Source organism: Megascapheus bottae, chromosome 20 (assembly GCF_031878675.1).
Source record: "Megascapheus bottae isolate mThoBot1 chromosome 20, mThoBot2.hap1, whole genome shotgun sequence".
Classification (NCBI taxonomy): domain Eukaryota; kingdom Metazoa; phylum Chordata; class Mammalia; order Rodentia; family Geomyidae; genus Megascapheus; species Megascapheus bottae.
In genome coordinates, this window is record NC_143528.1 from 3,532,287 (window position 1) to 3,549,243 (window position 16,957).

General features: G+C 38.4%; 1 protein-coding gene across 1 annotated transcript in view; it reads right to left on the bottom strand.

The window, feature by feature from the left end:
- Nucleotides 1-7,449: 7,449 nt before the first annotated feature.
- Adam32 (ADAM metallopeptidase domain 32) overlaps nt 7,450-16,957 on the bottom strand; it is a 107,831-nt gene continuing 98,323 nt past the window's right edge. Inside the window, exons 21-23 of the mRNA XM_090353888.1 lie at nt 12,636-12,674; nt 9,939-9,977; nt 7,450-7,566 (exon numbers count right to left, since the gene is read on the bottom strand). Of these exons, the coding sequence (XP_090210014.1) occupies nt 7,560-7,566; nt 9,939-9,977; nt 12,636-12,674 (85 nt within the window). The 3' untranslated portion in view covers nt 7,450-7,559. The remainder of the gene's footprint in view (nt 7,567-9,938; nt 9,978-12,635; nt 12,675-16,957) is intronic.

Genomic DNA, 16,957 nt, shown 5'->3' on the forward strand with positions numbered 1-16,957 from the left:
ATGCTGGAGGGGATGTGGCCAGGAGGGATCACTACTACACTGTTGGTGGGAGTGCAAACTCGTTCAACCACTATGGAAAGCAATATGGCAGTGCCTCAAAAGGCTAAACATAGAGCTCCCCTATGACCCAGCAATTCCACTACTTGGCATTTACCCAACCATCCAGAAACTAGGGCATACTAAATCCATTACCACAACAATGTTCATTGCAGCATTATTCACCATAGCAAAAATATGGAACCAACCTAGATGTCCCTCAGTTGATGAGTGGATCAACAAGTTGTGGTATCTGTACACAATGGAATTCTATGCTGCTGTCAGAAAAAAAACGACATCGCCCTATTTGTTAGGAAATGGAAAGTCTTAGAAAAAAATCATATTAAGTGAATTAAGCAAGACTCAAAGGAAATTAGGCTCAATGGTTCCCCTCATTTGTCATAATCAGTAGAAACCTTGGACTCTACTAGCAGAGATCTGCAATAGAGCAAAACCTTGATACATAAGGCCATATGGTATGAAACTAATTGAAAAGACCTCCAGGATATTGAAACAAAAGCCATACAATGAATGATTGTTGTCCTTAATGTACTATGTTATCTCTCATCCCTCTTGCTGTCCCTTGGTTATCTCATATTGTTACAGTATCTCACTTTGTTATCTGATATATTGGATTTATTTGTAGTTGGTTATTTGAAATTGGACAGGGAAGGGGGAAAACCAAGACGGGGAGGGGGGTGGAGGGGAAGGTAATGGGGACCAAGACATGTGAAGGGGTATCAATATATGTGAATTAATGTACCTTCTATCTGTCAAATATCATGTAACCCTTTTTATTAATTACAATAAAAAAAAGAAAACAGGAAGTAGGGCTTAGCTCAAGGGTAGGGTGGAAGCCTTGAGCTGAAGAGCTCAGTGACAGTGCCCAGGCTGAGTTCAAGCCCGATGACCCACAAAAAAAAATGCTGCCTTAAATCATGTCCATATCTCAGAGACAACATATGAGTTGACTTATAAAAAAGCCTTGTTTGGGCCAGGAGTTTGACCTAGTGGCAGAATGCTTGCCTAGCATGCACAAAGACCCAGATTCCATTCCTCAGTACCACATAAACCGAAAAAGCCAGAAGTGGTGCTATGGTTCAAGTGGTGGAGCTCTAGCCTTGAGAAAGCCCAAGAACAGTGTTCAGGCCCTGAGTTCAAGCCCCAAGCCTGGCAAAAAAAAAAGCCTTGTTTATGTATACATGAAAAGATAAATGAATATGAATATATATATATATGAATCCAGGAAAAAGGTTTTAGAAGAGAATTTCAGTAAATGTTGGTGAAGCCATAAGCTTAATATCTGTAAGGAACTGTGAAAGAAAGCCAGATGTCAATGGCTTACTCCTATAATCATAGCTACTCAGGAGGCTGAGATTTGAGGATCGTTGTTGAAAGTCAGCCTTGACAGAAAAGTCTGAGCTTCTGTTCTCCAATTAATTTGCAAATACCCAGAAGTGGTAGATGTAATATCCCAGCCATTTGGGGAGACATGATCCCCCAATAACAAAGTCACCAGCACTCAGTGAACCAAGCTAGGAGTCATTATAATAGCAGTGCAGCAGCTACTCTTCACTTTTGAGCTTCACTTGGGTTGAGCATTTAAAGGTAAACACCACACACAGGTGATCATAACTACACACAGGCCGTCATTGTATGGTGTCACCTTATGAGGCCCACAGTGAATAGCCACAAGGATGGGACCACACACAGATGGACAAGCAAGTTAAGTATTTTTACAAAACCAAAACCAGAATTTGGCAGCTAAGCTTGCCAGGTTATTTATTACAGTAGGGTACTAGCCTTGAGCGAAAAAGGCAAGCAAAAGTGTGAAATATAAAAAGAATAGAAACCGAGAAGTGTGAAACCTATGAAGGAGCTGTTCATCTACAAGCTGACACACAGGCCCTCCATTTTCATGAGGATCCTGAAAGAACTCATCCCTTCGGAGGCAGCAGAGGTGAAAGTCTCTGCTGACAGTCCATATCTACATTGGCTTTCTTTTCTGAACTTCTTGAGGCTGGGACAAGAGGAAGGCGCAGGCAGGGAGTTTATGTCATAAATAAGAGCTTTAACAATACTGCGGACAAGTCTGCCCATCGTGCTTCAACAGAGCAGCACTGGGGGCCCTGCTTGTAATTGTAGCTACTTACCAGCCAATGCAATGCCCCAAACAGAAAATTCCAACCATGAAACTTTGTTTAGCATACATTACTATTAAGCATATTGTGTGAGTTATTCATTTTTGTGAAGTCAACATGAATTTCACATTTAGGCTTAAACTATTTTATCATGAAAATGCAAATACTCTGAAATTCAAAACATAAAGCCTGGAAATCTGTATATTTCTATAGGATGAAAGGTATTGCATACGCAGAGTCATTTTGAGGAAGTATATGAAGGCTGCTCAAGAAGTGAAAAATGGAATTCCTATATGATCTGACAGTCTCACTTACAGTTTTTGTTTTGTTTTGTTTGCCAGTGCTGGGCTTGAGCTCAGGGCCTGAGCACTGTCCTTGGACTTTCTCAAGGCTAGAGCTCCTCCACCTGAGTCTCAGCATCACTTCTGGCTTTTTTCTATGTATATGGTACCGAGGAATCAAACTCAGGTCTTTGTGCATGCTAGGCAAGCACTCTACCACTAGGCCAAACTCCCGGCCCTCACTTATAGTTTTTAATCCCTAAAGATCTGAAGAGATAGATGTATGCACTACCATTTTAGCAATATTCACAATAGCCATGTTATGGAATTAACCTATTAATAGATGAATGGATACAGAAAAATGTAACATATATTTCCATAGACTATTACTCAGCCATAAAATGAGGGAAAACCTGTCATTTCTGGCAATATAGATGGAACTAGTAATAATTACTTTAATGCATGATCCCATGATTCCACAGGTGGAATCTGAAAATGTTAGTCTAGTATGAGCTGAGAAGACAACAGTGTTGTGGGAAGTATAGAAGGTGGAGGGGACTGGAGATAAGCCAGTTAATTGGCTCCAAATCACACTTAGGTAGGACAAATAGATTCTGGCACTACATTACACAGTATTTAAATACCGTATATTCAATACACATGTATTTCAAAAAAGTTAAAATTTCAGTTTAAAATATGCAACACAAAAAGCAAGAGCCATCGTTCTGCTGTCTTCAAGAGACACATCTTACCTCAAAAGACAAGCATCTATTGAAAGTGAGAGGTTGGAATAAACTCTATCAAGCTAACGGCCCCCATAAACAGGCTGGAGTTGCCATCCTCATATCAGATAAAATAGACTTCAAACCAAAATTAGTAAGAAAAGGCAAAGAAGGTTACTACATACTACTAAAGGGATCTTTCCTCCAGGAAGACATAACGATCCTAAATATTTACACACCCAATCCCGGAGCTCCAAACTTCATCAAACTTTACTTACACTGAAACCATACATAGATCGAAATACAGTGATTGTCGGTGACTTTAACACACCACTTTCACCTATGGACAGATCAACAAGGCAAAAACTCAACAGAGAAACCTTAGAACTGAACAACTATATAGACCAACTAGATCTAACAGACATCTGCAGAATATTCCACCCAGCAACGACACAATATACGTTTTTCTCAGCAGCACATGGAACATTTTCCAAAATAGATCACATCTTAGGCCATAAAACAAACCTGGACAGATTCAGAAACACAGAAATTATTCCATGCACACTCTCAGACCACAAAGGCATCAAACTGGAACTGAACACACATCTCCACCAACGAAAACCCTGTATCTCATGGAGACTGAACAACACATTGTTGAATCACCAATGGGTCATCGAAGAGATCAGAACAGAAATCCAACAGTTTATGAAATTTAACAGTAAGGAGCACACAAACTACCAACTCCTTTGGGACACAGCAAAGGCAGTACTCAGAGGAAAATTATAGCGCTGAGTGCCTACAACAAGTTGGAAAAATTGCAAACCAACAAGTTAATGTCTCACCTTAAGCTCCTGGAAAAAGAGCAACAAACCAACCCTAATCCCAGTAGAAGAAAGCAAATAATTAAAATCAAAGCAGAATTAAATGATTTGGAATCCAAAAAAACTATAGAAAGAATCAACAAAACAAGGAGTTGGTTCTTTGAAAGAATTAACAAAATTGACAAGCCCTTAGCAAATCTTACCAAAAAAAGAAGAGAGCATATCGAAATGAACAAAATCGCAGATGAAAATGGTAATATCACGACAGAAATTACCAAGATCCAGAATACCATGAAGGAATACTTCTCAAACCTTTATGCCAACAAATTTGAGAATCTAGATGAAATGGATGAATTCCTAGCCAATATTAACATAGCCACACTGAACCAAGAAGAACTAAGCCAACTAAACAGGCCTATTTCAAGCTCTGAAATAGAAATGGCAATTAGAGAACTTCCACCTAAGAAAAGCCCAGGGCCAGATGGATTCACAGCTGAATTCTATAAGGTCTTCAAAGCAGAGCTCACACCAATACTCCTCAAGCTCTTCAACGAAATTGAAAATGAAGGTTCCTTACCAAACTCATTCTATGAAGCCAGTATAACCCTGATCCCCAAACCAGACAGAGATTCATCAAAGAAAGAGAACTATAGACCTATATCTTTGATGAACATCGATGCAAAACTTCTCAACAAAATACTGGCCAACCGTCTACAACAACTCATCAAAAAAATTATACACTATGAACAAACTGGATTCATCACAGGGAGGCAAAGCTGGTTCAACATACGCAAATCAATATAATTCAACACATCAACAGGAGCAAGGACAAAAATCACGATTGTCTCAATAGACGCGGAAAAGGCATTTGACAAGATCCAACACCCCTTTATGTTAAAAGCTCTGGAGAAACTAGGTATCCATGGAACATTCCTCAATGTAATAAAGGCTGTGTATGAGAAACCTACTGCTAGTATTACACTTAATGGTGAAAATCTAAAGCCATTCCCTCTAAAATCAGGAATGAGACAAGGATGCCCACTCTCTCCACTACTCTTTAACATAGTACTAGAATTCCTAGCCAGTGCAATAAGGCAAGAAGCAAGCATAAAGGGGATCCAAGTAGGGAAAGAGGAAACAAAACTATCCCTCTTTGCAGATGACATGATTCTGTATTTAAAGAATCCTATAGACTCTACTCCCAAGCTCCTTGAGCTGATTCAAAGCTTTGGAAGAGTAGCAGGCTATAAAATCAACCCTCAAAAATCAACTGCCTTCCTTTATGACAACAGTGAGAGGAACGAGGCAATAATCAGGAAAGAAACTCCTTTCACAATAGCCTCAAAGAAAATAAAGTACCTAGGAATTAGCTTAACTAAGAATGTAAAGGACCTTTTTGATGAAAACTTTAAAACCCTAAAAAAGTAAATTAAAGCAGAACTAAGGAAATGGAAAAACCTCCCATGCTCCTGGATTGGAAGAATCAACATTGTGAAAATGACAATCTTGCCAAGAGCTATCTACAAATTCAATGCAATACCCATCAACATCCCAATGTCATTCTTTAAAGAAATAGAAGAGGCAATCCAAAATTTCATATGGAATAATAAAAGACCCCGTATAGCAAAAACACTTCTTAGCAGAAAGAACAGCGCTGGAGGAATTTCAATTCCAAACTTTAGACTCTATTACAGAGCTATAATTTTCAAAACAGCTTGGTACTAGCACAGGAACAGGCCTGAAGACCAATGGAATAGAACTGAGGACCCAGATATTAAACCACAGACCTATGGCCACCTAATCTTTGACAAGGGAGCCAAAAAAATAGAATGGAAGAAAGACAGCCTCTTCAACAAGTTGTGCTGGCAGAACTGGTTAAGCACCTGCAGAAAACTAAAGCTGGATCCTTCTTTGTCCCCTTGCACTAGAATTAACTCCAAATGGATCAAAGACCTGGAGGTAAAAGCTGACACACTGAAAACTCTACAGGAAGGAATAGGAGATACACTAGGCCTCCTTGGCACAGGTCGAAACTTTCTTAATAAGGACCAAGAATCACAACAAATCAGAGAAAGGCTGGATAAGTGGGACTGCATTAAACTGCAGAGCTTTTGTATGGCAAAGGACATAGCTAGTAAACTAATCAGGAAGCCTACAGAGTGGGAGAAGATCTTCACCAACCAAACAACGGACAAAGGCCTCATATCTAAAATATATCAACCACTCAAAAAATTGAATCACTCCAAAACTAACCTCCAAAGTAACAACCATCCCATTAAAAAATGGGCCAAAGACTTAAAGAGAGTCTTCTCTGAAGAAGAAACAAAAATGGCCTATAGACACATGAAGAAATGCTCAACATCTCTGGTCATAAAAGAAATGCAAATCAAAACAACTCTAAGATTCCACCTCACTCCAACTAGAATGGCCAAGATCAGGAAAACGAATGACAACAGATGGAGGGGATGTGGCCAGGAGGGATCACTACTACACTGTTGGTGGGAGTGCAAACTCGTTCAACCACTATGGAAAGCAGTGTGGCAGTGCCTCAAAAGGCTAAACATAGAACTCCCCTATGACCCAGCAATTCCACTACTTGGCATTTACCCAACCACCCAGAAACAAGGACATACTAAACCCACTAGCACAACAATGTTCATTGCAGCACTATTCACCATAGCAAAGATATGGAACCAACCTAGATGTCCCTCAGTTGATGAGTGGATCAACAAGTTGTGGTATTTGTACACAATGGAATTCTATGCTGCTGTCAGAAAGAATGACATCGCCCCATTTGTTAGGAAATGGAAAGACTTAGAAAAAATCATATTAAGTGAAGTAAGCCAGACTCAAAGGAACTTAGGCTCAATGGTTTCCCTCATTCGTCATAATCAGTAGAAACCTTGGGCTCTACTAGCAGAGATTTGCAATAGAGCAAACTCTTGATACATAAGGACATATAATGTGAAGCTAATTGAAAGGACCTCCAGGATAGTGAAACAAAAGCCATATAATGAATGATTGTTGTCCTTAATGTACTATGTTGTCTCTCATCTCCTTTGCTGTCCCTTGGTTATTTCATATTGGTATAGTATCTCACTTTGTTATCTGATATATTGAACTTATTTGTATTTGGATATTTGAAATTTGATAGGGAAGGGGGGAAAACCAAGACGGGTGGGGGGTGTGGGTGGGGAGGGAAACGGGTACCAAGACATGTGAAAGGGTATCAATGTATGTGAATTAATGCACCTTCTATCTGGCAAATATCATGTAACCCTTTTACTAATTACAATAAAAAAATAAAATAAAATATGCAACAAATATTTGTATCTGAGCTATATCTTTGGTCTTCACTTCAGGGCCAAAAGTGGCAAAATTGTGACCCTGTGGGCTGAAAATTGAGGTAAAAGAAGGGGAAAGAGAAGCACACAAACTGGCACACAAATTGGTCCACATTCAGTTTATTGGTTTTATCACCTGTGCCCAGGTGAAAAGATGTCAATTTCTTTTCTCAGTGAGACCATCGATGTTTTCCACTGCCTTCTGAGAAGATGATTAGTTACTGCAGAAAAGAAAAACACACATTCAAAACAGTAATAGCAAACTCCATTCCTTTTGCCACAGCTACAAACAAGGGACTACCAGGTGAAAAGTGTGAGTGTGACAGGAAAATAATTCTTCCAAGAATGCTTATAAGGTTGATTTGTCAATTATTTTTTATTGTCAGGCTGAAAAGGTGGCTGAGTGGTAGTCCCTGCCACTTAGGAGGTAGGTAGCAGGAGGATCACAGTTCATATCGAGCTAAGAAACAGGGAAAACCCTGACATCACAGTGAGGTTGCACACAGGTCATCTTAGCTACATGAAAGGCACGGATAGGAGGGATTATGGTTCAAGGCTGGCTCTAAGCCTGAACATCAGACCCAAGCCAAGAAAAAACACCTAGAGCAAAAAGAATGTGAAAGGGTCTGCCTAGTAGGAGGGTCCGAGTTCAAATTCTAAAAACTGGTCATAACATATGTATCATTTTCTGATTTCTGAGGAAATCAGAAATGCTCACAAATTAGAAATTTCCAACTTTTCCTAGACAAGTATTTACAACTATAATATTAGTATATTTACTTTATATGAAAGTTAAGTACTTAGTAGCTACTTTTTCCAAATTATTTCTTTGGTTTCCATAATGTGAATGCTTTTTATGTTATATAATATATATATTCATTTTCTACAAAACTATATTTATTATGCCATATAATAGAATATATTTATGATATATTACATTATGTATATTTTCTTCAAATGGTTTGACAAAAGGGTTGCAAATTAAGATGTCAATTTACATGTGCAATGAATCTTGATCAAAATCACCCCTATCATCATTCCCTCCCCTTCTATCCTAACCTCTATCTCCTCAAATTTCCTAGTTCAGTTTTCACATATGCAGAAAGGGTATGGCTATATTGACTCATCACTCCTGTTCATTTTTCCACCTCTTATCTAGTCCCCATTTTCCTCAGTCAAGACCTGTTTCAGCTTCATTATATTAATGGGGTTGAGCTTGCTGTTAATTGTTTATAAGCGGGAAACTTTCCTATTGCAGATTTCCTTTGAGAGAGTACGGGGGTTGGGGAGCAGCAGCTTCATTCAAATGCAGAGGGAAAGAGTGTTTGTTTTCCCCCCAATAAATTGCCCTAAAATAAATTCTCTATTTTCCTTGCCATGTAAAAAAAATTGTTCGAAGGCCTTATACTGTGGATCTCCTACATCTAACATACTTTGAACAGTTTGATCATACATATATGCATTTGTCCCAGTGTATGTTTTCATAGGTGTGTATAGTTTAAATATAATTTCCCCTGCACCATTTGGCCCTCTGAACCTGGCTTATTTTATTAAGTATTATTTTTTTCAGGCCCATCCACTTCCCTGTAAATGACATTATCTTATTCTTCTTGATGGATGATTACAATCCCAATGTGTGTGTATATGTGTGTGTGTCTGCACACACACGCACACCTGCACATGCATGTGTGTTTCTGATAGTCATTGATCCATTCATTGGTTGTAGAGCATTTGGGCTGTTTCCATGACTTGGATATTGTGAATAAGGCAGCAATGAACATGAGTGTGGTGGTGCCTTTCTTGTATCCTAATTTGCAGTCTTTTGCACAGTTTCTCAACTGTGGTATCACTGGATCAGAGAGTACTTCCACTTTTAGTTTTTTGAGGAATCACCATAATAGCTACCATAGTAGTTATTTTCCCATCAGCATGTATTAGGGCTCATTCAGAATGGCAACCACCAAAAGTACAAAGAACAAAGGCTGATGAGATGCCAGAAAAAGTAATGGATTGCTTATGGGCATGTGAACTGATTTTTTTATCACTTCAATGCTCATAAACCATGAGTACTGGACCTATAGTGCTCCGATTGTGCATCTCACTAGATTCAACTCCTTAATCTTACTCTAACAATTAGAACAAATTTTTAGTTAGCTTAAGAGAAGGTTATGTGGAAGTGAGTACTCATAGCAGCAAGGTTAGTACAGGTTTATAGGTTGATAGGTTATTATTTCAGAAGTTAACAATTCATCTACCTAATCAATACTTAAAAATTAAATGTAGAAAGCTGGATGTAGTGGCTCACACCTGTAATCCTAGCTACTTGGAAGGCTGAGATCTGAGGATCAAGGCACAAAGCCAGCCCAGGCACAAAAGGACCTGAGATTCTTATATCTCCAATTAACCTCTAGAAAACGGGAAGTAGGGCTTGGCTCAAGGGTATGGTGGTAGCCTGGAGCTGAAGAGCTCAGGGACAGTGCCCAGGCTGAGTTCAGGCCCCATGACCCCATACACAAAAAATTAAATGTAGATAAGTAATTTCATTTTACTTAAAATCTATATTATTTGGGGGACTATCTCCTGGAGTGCATACCCATTGACAGGTGTTGGGGTGCTTTCCCGTGATTTCGATCTAAATGAGAAGGAAAACAAAATGTTTAGGTTGGCAGAAGGCAATCTATCAAAGTTATATTTTTATGACAATTTCTTCCTCTTTCTCTTCAAAGTTTAAAAATAGCTACCAAATGTCTAATATTTTGCTAATTGTTGTTACCAAAATTGAAAATTCTTGGACCTCTTGTCCATTTTATAGACACAAATCCTTTACTTCTAAACTACCAAATGAAATAATGGGAACAAAAAAGAATGGATTGAAGACAAATTGAAATTAATTACATCAATGTTTCCATTGAAATCTATCACTGATATTAGTGACAGACTCTCTTTTATTTCACTTTTTTTTTCCAGTTCTGGGCTTGAGCTCAGGGCCTGAGCACTGTCCTTGGGCTTTGTCAAGGCTAGAGCTCTACCACTTGAGCCTCAGCACCACTTCTAGCTTTTTTCTACGTATGTGGTACTGAGGAATAGAACCCAGGCCTTCGTGCATGCTAGGCAAGCACTTTAACCACTAGGTCAAATTCCCAGCCCCCACTTTTTTAATCTTCAAAACATACAGTTGACTTTTCCTCCTACTCTGACTCATATTGAGAGAGAGAGAAAGAGAGAGAGAGAGAGAGAGAGAGAGAGAGAGAGAGAGAGAGAGAGAGGGAGGGAGGGAGGGAGGGAGGGAGGGAGAGAGAGAGAGAGAGAGAGAGAGAGAGGGAGGGAGGGAGGGAGGGAGGGAGAGAGAGAGAGAGAGAGAGAGAGAGAGAGAGAGAGAGAGAGAGAGAGAGAGGAGACAGATACAAAAATACATGAGATTTCTATTATTTAAACCCAAAACATTTTTACTTTGTGAAAGAAATTCATTCTTGATTAGCCAGAAATATATTCACCCAAGGAGTCCAATCTCTCTAACTTTCCAAAAATTAAACACCAAAACATACAGGTAAAATGAACTTCTGTTATAAGAAAATACAATAATGATTCTAACAGTTAAGCACAGAAACTATAGCTGATGATCTTATTACATTTAAAGTTTCAAAAATCAAAGAATTTTCTGACAAATGCTAGACACAAGGATGAACTATACATTCCATGTTCCAACCCACACTTCAAATGCAGCAGTCTTAGCCCAGGATGTTGTCCTGCCCTTTGAATCAACGCAGTTGAACTGCCCTCCTGAAAAGGGCTGATTACGTGATTGCAGTAACATGAGAGGGTGGTAGGAGCAGCTCTAGTTCTAACCATGTGTGCATAGGTGAAGCTCGAGTGTAATCCTAAAGGTTATATCATGGACAGAAAGAAGGAAAGTGGCCAAATATCATCAATGCGCATATGTGAAAATGGAACAAGGCAACTTGATGGGATGGATGTGAGAAGGAGGAAGGGTTGGGAGAAAAATGATCATAAAAGAGTTGATTCTGATCATAACTTACTATTACATTTTTCATTGACAATAATGAAAATAAGAATGTTTAACATTTTCAAAGAGTAATCAGTCACTTAAAAAGTACTTATTGAACCATACACTGTTAAAGCTCAGGCGAGGCCAGCATTGGCCGGTGACCCCTGAGTATCTGGGTGTGCTCTACTGAGGGGCAGGCCTTCTCCTGAGCCCACCAGAGCTGGCCTGTGCCTGGGGTAGATGGGGACACCTGCCACACGAGCCGGCCCTTCCCACTCACCCTGGCTTCCACATCTCCTCCAGGAGAAAAAAAAAGAAATAATAATAATACAATTTTAAGTTCTTACTGAACATTCACTCTCCATGATGCCTATACATGGTGATGAGCAAAACAAACATGGCCTTCACCCACACACAGTATCAGTAGACAACTGGAGGTAAAGGTGCAGAGAATGTCAAAGTCCAGAGACCTGCAGTTCAGGCACTCTGTCTCTCGCCCTTAGGAACAGCACAGTTGAGCAAACACAAAGAACTGAAAACAATCTCTTTGGTTCTAGTTTGGTGGGAGTAAGTCACTAATGTCTGCAAGGATGGCTACATTAGGAGATATCCAGCAATCATTTAGGGAGTAAAGGACAGAGAATCTCAGTGGCTTTCCTAGCAGCTAACTTCCCTCAGGAACAAAACTGCCTAATTTTTTGGATAAGCCTAAGAAACATAATCTATGGATATAGACTATTCTGGAAGAACAGTGAACTCAATATAACTAAAAGAGGCCACTTAAAGGAAGAAAGAGTAGACAACACAAGAAAAGAAAAACTCTACAAAGACAAGAAGCATCAGATAACATCAAATTACAGACATAATTGAGAAACTAAAAATATTTAAGAAATTCAAGAAGTCAAAACAATTGTGGAGACCATAGATTTGAATGTATCTTTGATATCATCTACTAAAGCTCTTTTTAACTTAATTCTTAGATATAAATACAATCTCAACAAAGAAGGGATATTTCCATCAGATAAAGCATGTAAAAGTATTCAAATTCTGACTAAACATTAATACCCTCTCTCAGATTAGATTTCACTACAATTTTAACAATATATCAACAGCAGTCAATTAATAATTCTGGTCATCTGAAGATAAATTTATTGTCCTTAGAATAGAAAATGTTACTGTTAGTTTTTGCATAGACCTTTTTCTACTGTAGCTGATAATAAGATGTTGAATCATATTTTAATAAATTTAAAATAGTTATTTAAAAGCACATCCTAGATTGTTTACCTGGTAGCATTTGCTGCGGTACTAGCTTCTGACATCGACCTAAATAAAAATAATATTGAATAGTTAGGACTAAGCTAACTAAGCTAGTATTCATTTGAGACTGAAGAATGGACCATTTCATGTCCAAACTAACCCTTCAAACCCTTAGGCATGGAAGCAAGTAGTGTTCTTGTTTACCCAAACTCTAAATCCAACCTAGAGCACCAAATTTAAATTCTCCAGTAGGGAAAAAAAGAATCAAAAGAAGAGAGATCTTTTCTTTCTTAGGAATTCCAAGTGGAGCATATCTCAGATGATAGAGCATTTACACAGTAATCACAAGTCCCTGAGTTCAAACCCTAGTGTTGCACTCCTCAAAAAGTTATATCCTTGTGACTTCTAAACACAGGAAATAAAAAACTTGGCTCTCAAAGCCTAAATCTAGCCTTTGGGCTGTACGTTAGCTTTTATTTGTCGATATATAAATTGCTACGTTTTGTAACTTGAAAGTCACACTTACTTCAGCTCAAGTACTAGGCAGACAGGACTGGCAGGAATACTCTCCCTTTGTATTGCACATAGACCAAAGAGCTAGGGAAACACTAGCACAAAAGGCTAGCATTGCTGGACACTGGTGGCTCACACCTGTAATCCTAGCCTAGGAGGCTGAGATCTGAGAACTGAGGTTCAAAGCCAGCCCATTTATGAAAGTCCATGGAACTCTTTATCTCCAATTAACCAACAGAAAACCGGAAGTGGCTCTGTGGCTCAAGGGGTAGAAGGGTAGTCTTGAACTGAAGAGCTCAGGGACAATGCCCAGGCCTAGAGTTCAAGCCCCAAACCCCCCCCCCCAAAAAATCTGAGTATGTCCATCAGAAATGGCCTGTCTAGCAGTAAAAAGTAAAAAAAATTAGAGCTCATCAGAAAACAGGAGCTAAAGCTCAAAAAGCTATATCCCCTGAGATAATGCTTTTAACAAATCTAGTTTGGGAGGAATTGAGGGCTTTTGGAGACAGATAAAAGCTATAACCACTGGTTCATATCATAACAGGCAAATTACATGAAAAATGTGAATGAAAAAGATGAGTGAGAACTTCAGGAAGATAGAAATATTTGCATTTCCACAAAGGTCAAGGCAGGAATTAGGTAAGGAAATAATTGTTAAAAGACTGACTGATTGGGCTGGGAGTTTGGCCTAGTGGTAGAGTGCTTGCCTAGCATGCAAGAAGACCCAGGTTCGAGTCCTCAGTACCACATACATAGAAAAAAAGCTGGAAGTGGTGCTATGGCTCAAGTGGTAGAGCTCTAGCTTTGAGAAAGTCCAAGGACAGTGCTCAGACCCTGAGCTGAAGCCCAGGACTGGCAAAAAAAAAAAAAGACTGATTAACAAACTGATGGAAAAACCAAGCAAGAACAGATCCATATGTAAAAATATAACTATGAATTGTTCTGTAGGCCAACAAGAAGAAAATCCTCCTTAAAATAGTCACACAGATGGAAAGAAGACAGAATGGGAAGAAATAATAGCTGAAGCAATTATGGATGATATTTTTCCAGAATCTAATATTGAGTAATATTTATACTATACTGAATTCAAAACTGCATAAAAATAAATTTGATGAAATCATACAACATTAAAGTAAGACATTTAAAAGTAAATAGTATAGCTTAGAAATCACCTAGAAAAATCAATTATTTTAATTAATGATTTCATGATTTAAGTAGGGGGCATACAAAATAAACAGACTGACAATCAGTAAAACTAAGTACATCCAACAGCGTGTTGTAAGATTTTCAGTAAAGAGACTCTCAACCTCCCAGATGATCTGTGACCATCTAGCTATCATTCAGAAATGAATGGGAGAAAAATCATGTCCAGACCTTTAACACAAAATGTCTGTAACACAGAGACACCGTCTAAAGCTAAAAGGGCTGTACTTCAGCAGAAAATGGAAATTCAATTTAAATAAAAATAAATGGATTCAAGAATGAATAATGGGCAAAACAAGTGATGCATATATTTTAAAGTATTAACTACTTATTTAATTTAAAATTATAATAGCAGTGACTAATGGAAGTTGCAACACTTGGAAAAAGTTGAAAGCTAAATAATAATAATACGGAAAAATCAATGATTACCATTTTCTGTTAAATGGTCTAAGATCCTTCTGATTTTCAGAGAAATATTGACAGAGCACACACATTTAAAAATCACTTCTGCTAAGTGCCAATGGCCAGGGTAATCCTAGCTACGCAGGAGGCTGAGATCTGAGGATCACAGTTCAAAGCCAGCCTGGGCAGGGAAGTTCATACAACTATTATCTCTAATCAATCACCAAAAAGCCAGAAGAAGAGCTGTAGCTCAAGGGGTATAGCACTACTCTTTTTTTTTTTTTTGACAGTCATGGGACTTGAACTCTGGGCCTGGGCACTGTCCCTGAGCCCTTCACCTCAAGGCTACCGCTGTACCCTTGAGCCACAGTGCCACTTCCAATTTTCTGGTGGTTAATTGGAGATAAGAGCCTCACAGACTTTAGTGCCTGGGCTGGCTTTGAACCATTATCCTCAGATCTCAGCCTCCTGAGTAGCTAGGATTACAGGCACATTCGGCTGATACATCACTATTCTTGAACTAAAAAGCCTAGTGACAATGCCTATGCCCTGAATTCAAGCCACAGGGCTTGAATAATAATAATAATAATAATAATAATAATAATAATAATCCAAATAAAATAGTACTAACTCATCCTGCCACTCTGGTTTATTTGGCTTCAATATACTCTCCCATGAACTTTGTACCAGGCAAAGATAATATCTAAAATAAATGACGTGAAAACTATAGTATCCAGTGAGTTGTTGAAATTTAAATGAGTAATCATTCTAAAAAGGTTTCCCTAGTGCACACTAAAACCAAAGGCTATGGTGCCAAATGTCCCAGATTATACTATACTATAGGAGTCAGAATGTATGTTTTCCCACAGATAATGCTGTCATCTCTGTCTAGTCAGGTGAGTCAAGGAGTGACTATGTTAACATTTCAGGATAAAAGAGGAAACAATGGAGAAAGTTACAGTATTACAGACAGATGAATGTGTGTGTGTGTGTGTGTGTGTGTGTGTGTGTGTGTACTGTCCACACACAGAGGGTTGCCTGTGTCACTTGTGTTTCAGTTTTGTTGTGCTGGTCACTTAAGATATGCCAAGCATTCTACTCCATATTGGTTACACAATTCTGAGCAAGATAGACTTAGCCTCTATTCTCTGAGATGAAAGAATGTAAGACATATGTCCCAAGGTGAAGAAAAGCTAACTAAATCTACTATGTTTCAATACATTATAATTTACTCATAACAGAACAGCCATAATAAAAAATCAACCATTTCAGTTCAATATGTCTAATGTTTGTTTCCAAAGTGCATCATCATAATAGAGAGGTTAAGCATAGGAAAGTAGTCATTCTTACTGAACAAATGCTTGGATATTTTACCTTGAAAGAGAATGGCTACCCAATTTATAGTTCAGAAGCATTAATAGGAACAAAATGCTATTTACTGAACATAAAAATAACATCTTATTATTATGTTTACAAAAAGTCAATATAATTAATTCTTCTCAACCAAAAATTGCATAAAAATTTATACACCTAGATTTATGAATTATATCTCAATTTATCAAATTTTAGACATTGGTTTATTTTCCCAAGCAGTGTACTTTGTACTAAAACATCGCCCAAACTTGATAATGTTTCAGCAAAGTATATTGTCTTTTATTTCTATGGTGTGTGTGTATGTACTGGAGCTAGAACTCAGCAAATTGTGCTCTCATTCACCTTGTTTATTTATTGACTGGTGTGCTACCACTTCAAGGTTACTGCCAATCCAACATTACTTCTGGTTTACTAGAGGCATAGAGTTTTCTCCGGCTGTCTTTGAACCATGATTCTCTGACCTGAGTCTCCTAAGTAACTGGCATTAAGGTATGAGTCTCAGGCATTAAGGTATTTTTCTTTTCTCACTGCATATATATCCTATTAGACATGAACAATTTTATTCCTTGTACTTTTTCAAAGTAGCCATCTAATAAAAATTTAGTGAATAGGATTGGGAGTTTGGCCTAGTGGTAGAGTGCTTGCCTAGTATGCACGGAGCCCTGGGTCCAATTCCTCCGTACTACATACGTAGAAAAAAGCTAGAAGTGGTGCTGTGACTCAAGTGATAGAGCTGTAGCCTTGAGAAAGCCCAAGGACAATGCTCAGGCCCTGAGCTCAAGCCAGGATGGGCTTATGAATTGTGAAGTAACAATTTATTCTCAGTTCTCAATATGTATCATTAAACATCTGATTCA